This window comes from Otolemur garnettii, unplaced genomic scaffold (genome assembly GCF_000181295.1).
Source record: "Otolemur garnettii isolate 467f Iridium unplaced genomic scaffold, OtoGar3 scaffold00008, whole genome shotgun sequence".
Lineage (NCBI taxonomy): Eukaryota > Metazoa > Chordata > Mammalia > Primates > Galagidae > Otolemur > Otolemur garnettii.
Genome location: NW_003852403.1, coordinates 11,954,032 through 11,961,822, shown reverse-complemented (window position 1 = coordinate 11,961,822; position 7,791 = coordinate 11,954,032). Strand labels below are relative to the sequence as shown.

Sequence of the window (7,791 nt, the reverse complement as noted above, 5' to 3'; positions counted from 1 at the left end):
AAAAGAAAAGAAAAGAAAAGAGAAAATCTAGGGGAGATAATCACTTTAAAGGAATTTACTTTACACTAGCTCTATTCAAGCATATCTGACTAGACACCAATCGTGAGCCAATACAAGAGAGCTCAGAGGGGGACCTCACCTAATGTGCATGATGCAATAGTACGTTTCAAAACTATTAAGAAATGAGTATAATTGTGATGGATGTGTTACTTCCATTGAATGTAAGCATTTCACATTGTATATCAAAGCAGTACCCTGAACCCCATAAATGCATCATTGTATAAAGTTGTGATTTAATTAAAAAAATAATAATAATAAAGAGAAAGCTTAGGAGGAGCTGAGGAGAAGCTCAAGAGGAGGAGAAGAGGAGGAGATGAAGAAGTGGACAGACACTGGATTCCATTCATTGTGTGGGTTAAGAGCCTGAATATTATGAGACAGGAACAACATACCTGAAAGTCTCTGACTTGTGGAAAGAATTTTGCTTTCTATAAGAGAGAAAAGCAACTAGGGTGATAAGACACATTGGTCGTAAAAGGTAAAAAAGGAAACAGTTCAGGAAAGAATAGGAAGATCACTTGGTAACTCCCTATAGGCAGATAAATAATAGTTATTATCTATTTCTCTTATAATCATTAATCCTCCTTTTTACAAATAAGGTAATTGAGATTCAAAGAGAAATGATTCACCTAAGATCATACAGATAAACTTAAAAACTGATCTCAAGTTATGGACCCCAAACAGAGACTGCCAAATATAATATTTAAAATTGAGTTATCAGAAATACAGCATTAGCAACTAAAAGCCAAAGCTCACTAAAAAGAAAGAAATTACCCTTACCTGCAGGGCACTGTTGAGGAAGCAGCTATTTTGCCCTGGCTCATTGCTGAGGCCTTTGCTGGGGGCTATGGAGGTTGAGCTTCGAGGTGCAAACATCCCTTGGACACTACCACGGCCCCCTGAAAAATAATTTCTCTTCCAAGACATTATTATTCACACTTAACCCAAAAACACAGCAAAAGTTTTGTCTCTTTTTGGCAGGAAATTTCTGTCTACTGAGTTCTCAAAATAAAAACAATCCAGAATTTAGTGAATTTATGCTGAAAGACTTTGAGTTTAATGCCTTTCAAACATCATATATGTAGCTCAAGGGACTCAAGATATCCCCTTAGATCCAGATGACAGAGCCATCTCTCACTTGTTCCAAACGAAACCTGTGCTGTGTTACACACACAGGACTAATGCAGACAGAGAAATCCTTAAGTATTGCTTCCTTCTATTTTTCTTGAACTGCGTCCAGAAAGTCCTGGTGAAGTGGATTGAATCCTCAATGCCAACAGCATCCAGGATCAAGGTAAGATGTGTTCTTCAGTCTTGTTAATAATGCTTTTTGTGGACTGAAGATTTTTCCAGTTGGAAGGAGATGTAGACAGATAAGCAGGAATCCAACATAAATTTCCTTGACCGCTATTGCCTTGTCCCATCATCCTCTGTAATAAAAATTCAAGTTCTGAACAACTGAGAAAGATTCCACAGAGCAAAGAAGTTTGTTTGAATTATCTGAGGTTTTTGTGGCTGCTTTTTAACATGCCCCAAACTTCTAGCGTTCCATCCAGATCTTTGGAAAGTCTCTTCTCTTTTCTTCTGGGACTAGAATAGCCAGCTGTGTCAGAGAGCTTTAACAGAAAGAAAAAAAAAAGTCAAAAGCTTGCGTCACTTAATGACTCTACTGGCTTTGCACTGTTCTGCCAAGATCAACCTTGCCTCACCTCTCACTGTAAACTTGAAACCCTGGCAAACAATGCCAAAAAAGAAAAACACTATAACAACAACAAAAAAAGAGAAACACTCCTCAAACTAGACAGGCAAAAAAAACCAAAAAGGGTATGAGTACTTTATTTTCAGAGAAAACGTTTCTGAAATTTTCTTGAAGGAGAAGAAAGTTGATATAGAGAGAAATAAAAATAAAATACAAACTTTTAACCAAAGAAAAATCACCAAGTATACTTATACCAAACTACAAATTGAAACAGTTTCTTTTGGATGTTCTGAATAAAGGACTTTTTAAAAGGTGTTTTCTATTTGTATGGTTATGAAAACCTGCTTAAAAGGTAGAAGGGCCAAATTAGCAATCTATACTCAGTTCTGAGTAAAGATGTCCCATCCCGGAAAAACACTGATGGCGAGTAACCCGCATGTCCTTAACATCTAGTCCAAGAAAACTAAATTTTCTCCTGCCCTGTTTGTTTATTTGTTTGATTTTTTTCCAGATGATCAGAAGGATAATGTGGGTTACAAATCACTTAATCCTCAGATTATATCCAAGGGGGTCACAATCAGAGGTGATCCATTGACCAACTTTAGTTTTCAACTAATTAAAATGCCAGTGAGGCAACAGGGAGTAATATCAAAGCAAACACCTTCCCTGGAAGAAAAGCACATAATCTCCAACTTTAAGTTTTCCTATAAACTGCCACGTCCACATAAGGAAAAATTAAGACTGGTAAGTGCTAAATTTGGTTTCCAACAGTTCCTTCAACTTCTCTCTTCCAGCCATCATACACACCACCTAAAAAAAGCAAAATGCTTTAACATCTTAATCATTCTTGGGGAGATCACCTAGCAATACCCACAGTGTATCCAGTGGAAAAACTGAGGCACAGGAATATTAAGTGGTTGCACAAGAGTGTTCTTTCCCTTCTCTAAATTCCCAGACTATTTATAATCTACATGTCACAAATTAAGGTATCTGATTATACATTATACTGCCATATTATTCTCAGCTTTTATTATTCTCTGTTTATATGGTATCTGCCATAAATCTTGACTACGGCTACCTGAAATGAAATAGCAACTAGTGTCAGGCATGTGCTAAACATTATACTTAACATTCTTTATTAAATCTTCATAAGAGCCCTATCAGGTAAGTATTAATGGTTCCATTTTACAAAAAAAATAAAGAGGCTTAGAGACATTAACTTGTCCCTTCAAAGATGGTAAGTGGCAGAGCTAGAATTGTTTGACTATTACACTGTGATTTAATCATGTATTTTATTATTGTATTCCAAAAGCTCCTATCACAATGGTAGTTATAAGAATGTACTCAGTAAATACTGCCTGATAATTAAACATGATACTAGGAAGAAACCCAAATCTCCCACACTGACTGCAAGACCCTCACTTCTCTAGATATACCCTCATGTACACTTGAGGCCACTAAGCAATTTCCAATAAACCCTTCAGCATTCCTACAGCTCAACTGCTACAAAGGAATGACAAGTACCAAGCCTCCACTTTGCTCATAGCCAAAAGGACTTGGCAGACAGGTGGAGTTTCCGATATCCACATTAGGAGCTTAGTGAAACTCAGGCTGCCCTGTGCCTGAGTCCCTGTACATAGAACAAAGGGAGAAAAAGCCCGTAGCAGAAAAAAGATTCTCAGGCTCTGAATGGCAGCATTATGTAGGGTAAAGCAATAAGTTCTCACACCTGCTCTAGGTGTATCAGGAACTGGAGGTGAAAGCCAAAAAGAACAAGACATCCAGCAGTAACAAAATCTCTCACCTAAGTTATAGGTCCAGCATCAAACAACATAATCCTTCTCCAGTGCCACCTACTGAAGATGTGTGAAAAAGAAAATCTTTTTTTTTTCTTTTTTAGACGGAGTCTCAAGCTATCCCCCTGGGTAGAGTGCCATGGCATCACAATTCACAGCAACCTCCAACTCCTGGGCTCAAGCGAGTCTCCTGCCTCTGCCTCCCAAGTAGCTGGGACCACAGGCGCCCGCCACAACGCCTGGCCATTTTTTGGTTGCAACCATCATTGTTGTTTGGCGGGCCCGGGCTAGGGATTCGAACCCGCCACCTTAGGTGTATGTGGCTGGTGCCTTAGCCGCTTGAGCCACAGACGCCGAGCCAGAAAATCTTAATTCTATCTATATGGTTCCACTGTCTCACCTGTTATTTAAAAGAATTTTTTTTTTTTTTGAAACACTTTCAAAGTGTCACTTTCACCCTGGGTAGAGTACCTTGGCATCACAGCTCACAACAACCTCAAACTCTTGGGCTCAAGAGATCTTCTTGCCTCAGCCTCCCAAGAGGCTGGGACTACAGGCACCCATCACCATGCCCAGCTAATATTTCTATTTCTTTAGTATTTTTTAGTACTATTATTTAGTATTTTTTTCTATTTTTTAGAGACAGGACCTTGCTCTTGCTCAGGCTGGTCTTGAACTCCGGAGCTCAAGCAATCCACCCGCCTTGGCCTCCCAGAGTGCTAGGATTACAGACAGGCATGAGCCACTCTGCCTAGCTAAGATAAAGAATTTCTTTTTTATTTAGACGGAGTCTCAAGCTATCCCCCTGGGTAGAGTGCCATGGCATCACAGCTCACAGCAACCTCCAACTCCTGGGCTCAAGCGAGTCTCCTGCCTCCGCCTCCCAAGTAGCTGGGACTACAGGTGCCCGCCACAACGCCCGGTTTTGGTTGCAGCCATCATTGTTGTTTGGCGGGCCTGAGCTGGGCATTCGAACCCGCCACCTTAGGTGTATGTGGCTGGCGCCTTAGCCGCCTGAGCCACAGGCGCCGAGCCAAGATAAATAATTTCTTGGCAACACTGCAATATTTCAGTGTAAAAGGACATAATGTCTACCACTTACACTCAAATGGTTCAAAAGAAAAAAAAACTACCTATATGTATACTATATAAACACAGTCATATACTGCATTAAGATTTTAGTCAACAATAGATATACAACAGTGGTCCCATAAGATTATAATGAAGCTGAAAAATTCCTATCACCCAGTGATGTGGCAGCCATCTTAAAGTCACAGTACAACACATTACTGATATGTTGGTGATATCAGTATAAACAAACTGGTATAAACAAACCTATTGTGCTACCAGTTGTATAAAAGTATACCACAGTTGTGCATAGTATATAATACTTGATAATAAACAACTATGTTACTGTTTGGTGTCTTTACCATACTTCCTATAATTATTTTAGAGTATGCTTCTTCTATGTATAAAAAAAGTGTTAACTGGGCTCAGCGCCCATAGCTCGGCAGCTAGGGTGCCAGCCACATACACCGGAGCCGGCGGGTTCTAATCCAGCCCAGGCCAACTACAACTTAAAAACAGCTGGGTGTTGTAGCAGGCACCTGTAGTTCCAGATACTTGGGAGGCTAAAGTGAGAGAACTGCTTAAGCCCAAGAGTTTGAGATTGCTATGAGCTATGATGCCACAGCACTCTACTGAGGGTGACATAGTGAGACTCTGTCTCAAAAAAAAAAAAAAGTACTAACTGTAAAAGAGCCTCAGGCAGATCCTTTATGAGATATTCCAGAAGGCATTATTATCATTATCATATATGACAGCTGCATGTGTGTTATTGCCCCTGAAGATCTTACAGTGAGATAAGATGTAGAGGTAGAAGACAGTAATATTGATGATTCTGACACTGTGTAGGTCTGGGCTAATTTATGTATTTGTGTCTTAGTTTTTGTTTGTTTTTTTAGATATAGGTCTTGCTTTCTTGCCCAGGCTGGAGTACTGTAGTACAATCATAGCACACTGCAGCTTCAAACCACTGGCCTCAAGTGACCCTCCCACCTTAGCCTCCTATGTAGCTGGGTCTACAGGAACTTGCCACTGTACCTGGCTAATTTTATTTTGTAGAAATGGGGTCTTACTATGTTGCCTGAGCTGGTTTCAAACCCCTAGCCTTCCTTCTTGGCCTCCTGTACCTAGCCTGTGCTTCACTTTCTAACAAAAAAGTCTAGAAAGTAAAAATTTAAAAAATTTAAAAATAGAAAAAAGCTTATAAAATAAGGATATAAAAAAAGAATTTTTTTTCAGTTATACAACATATTTGCATTTTAGGTTTAGTGTTAGTAGAAGAGTCAAAATTTTAGCCAGGTTTTGTAGTGGGTGCCAGTAGTCCCAGCTACTTGGGAGGCTGAGGCAAGAGAATTGCTTAAGCCCAAGAGTTGGAGGTTGCTGTAAGCTGTGATGCCATGGCACTCTACCGAGGGTGACAAAGTAAGACTCTGTCTCAATAAATAAATTAATTAATTAAATAAAATAAAAAATATAAAAAATTAAAGGGTCAAAAATTTTTAAAGAAATTAATAGTTAGCCAGATGCTATAGTTCACACCTATAATCCTAGCATTCTGAGAAGCTGAGGTGAGATGATCCCTTGATCTCAGAACTTTGAGACCAGCCTGACCAAGGGCACTACCCCATCTCTACTAAAATGTAGAAAAACTAGCCAGTGGCATGGGGCACCTATAGTCTTAGCTACTCAATAGGCTGATGCAGGAGAATCACTTGAACCCAGGAGTTTAAGGTTGCTGTGAGCTAGGCTGATGCCACAGCACTCTAGCCTAGGCAACAGAGTGGGACTCTGTCTCAAAAAAAAAAAAAAATTAAAAGTTTGCTGGATGTGGTGGCATTATACTATAGTTCCAGCTACTACTCAAAAGGACAACTTCAGCCCAGAAGTTCAAGGACAGCTTGGGCAACATAGTGAAAGCTCATCTCTTAAAATATATATATATACTTTTTTTTTATTTAATGTATAGCATTTATAAAGCCTACAGTAGTATATAGTTATATCTAGGGCTTCACGCTTACTCACCACCACTCACTCACTGACTCCCCCACAGCAACTTCCAATCTTGCAATTATTAAGTACCCTATAAAGGTGTACCTTTTTTTGAGACAGAATCTCACTATGTCACCCTCAGTAAAGTGCGGTGATGTCACAGCTCACAACAACTTCAAACCCTTGGGCTCAAGTGATTCTCTTGCCTCAGCCTCCCAAGTAGCTGGGACTACAGTTGCTCACCACAATGCCCAGCTATTTCCTTGTTGTAATTGTCATTGTGGTTTTAGCTGGCCCAGGCCAGGTTCAAATCCGCCAGCCCATGTATTTGGCTGGTGCCTAACCACTGAACTATGGGCACCAAGCCAAGTTGCACCATTCTTTATCTTTTACACTGTATTTATACTGTACCTTTTCTACCTTAGATGTGCAAATATTTACCATGATGTTACAATTGTCTATAGTACTCAGTACAGTAACATACTGTGAAAGTTTGTAACCCAGGAGCAATGAGCTATATCACATCACCTGGGGTGTAGGAGACTACACTGTCTAGGTTTATGTAGGAACATTCTATAAGGTACATCATATAATGTTCCCATGACGAAATTGCCTAATAATATATTTCTCAGAACATATTCCCTAAGTGACTCATAACTGTAAACATGTGGAGGGAAGGGAGAGAGAGAAAGAGAACACATGGTAAAGCAAACACAGTAAAATTTTAACAACAGGGCCGGGCATGGTGGCTCATGCCCATAATCCTAGCACTCTGGGAGACTGAGGAGGGTGGACTGCCTGAGCTCACAAGTTCAAGACAAGCCTGAGCCAGAGGGAGACCTTGTCTCTAAAATTAGCCAGGCACTGTGATTGGTGCCTATAGTCCTAGCTACTTGGGAGACCAAGACAAAAGGATCCCTTGAGCCCAAGAGTTTGAGGTTGCTGTGAGCTATGATCTCACAGCTCTCTACCAGGGATGATGGGAGACAAAGTGAGACTCTGTCTCAAAAAAAAAAAAAAAAAAAAAAAGCAAGGGGCAGCACCTATGGTTCAAAGGAGTAGGGCACCAACACCATATACCGGAGGTGGTGGGTTCAAACCCAACCCTGGCCGAAAACTGCAAAAAAAAAAAAATGGAAAAAATTAAGATAAACTTTAGGTGTCTTGCAGTCTGCTTTTCTT

The 7,791-nt window shown here is 40.0% G+C and overlaps 1 protein-coding gene across 3 annotated transcripts in view; it reads right to left on the bottom strand.

The window, feature by feature from the left end:
- The window catches only part of USP54 (ubiquitin specific peptidase 54), a 67,032-nt gene extending 65,599 nt beyond the window's left edge, over nt 1-1,433 (bottom strand). For 2 of the 3 annotated variants that reach the window (XM_003783555.3, XM_023509526.1), the window contains exon 1: nt 841-987. In XM_003783555.3, coding sequence (XP_003783603.1) covers nt 841-987 — 147 coding nt within the window. Of the gene's footprint in view, nt 1-840 lie in introns of all 3 variants that reach the window. The other variant, XM_023509525.1, reaches the window with a different exon arrangement.
- Nucleotides 1,434-7,791: the final 6,358 nt, after the last annotated feature.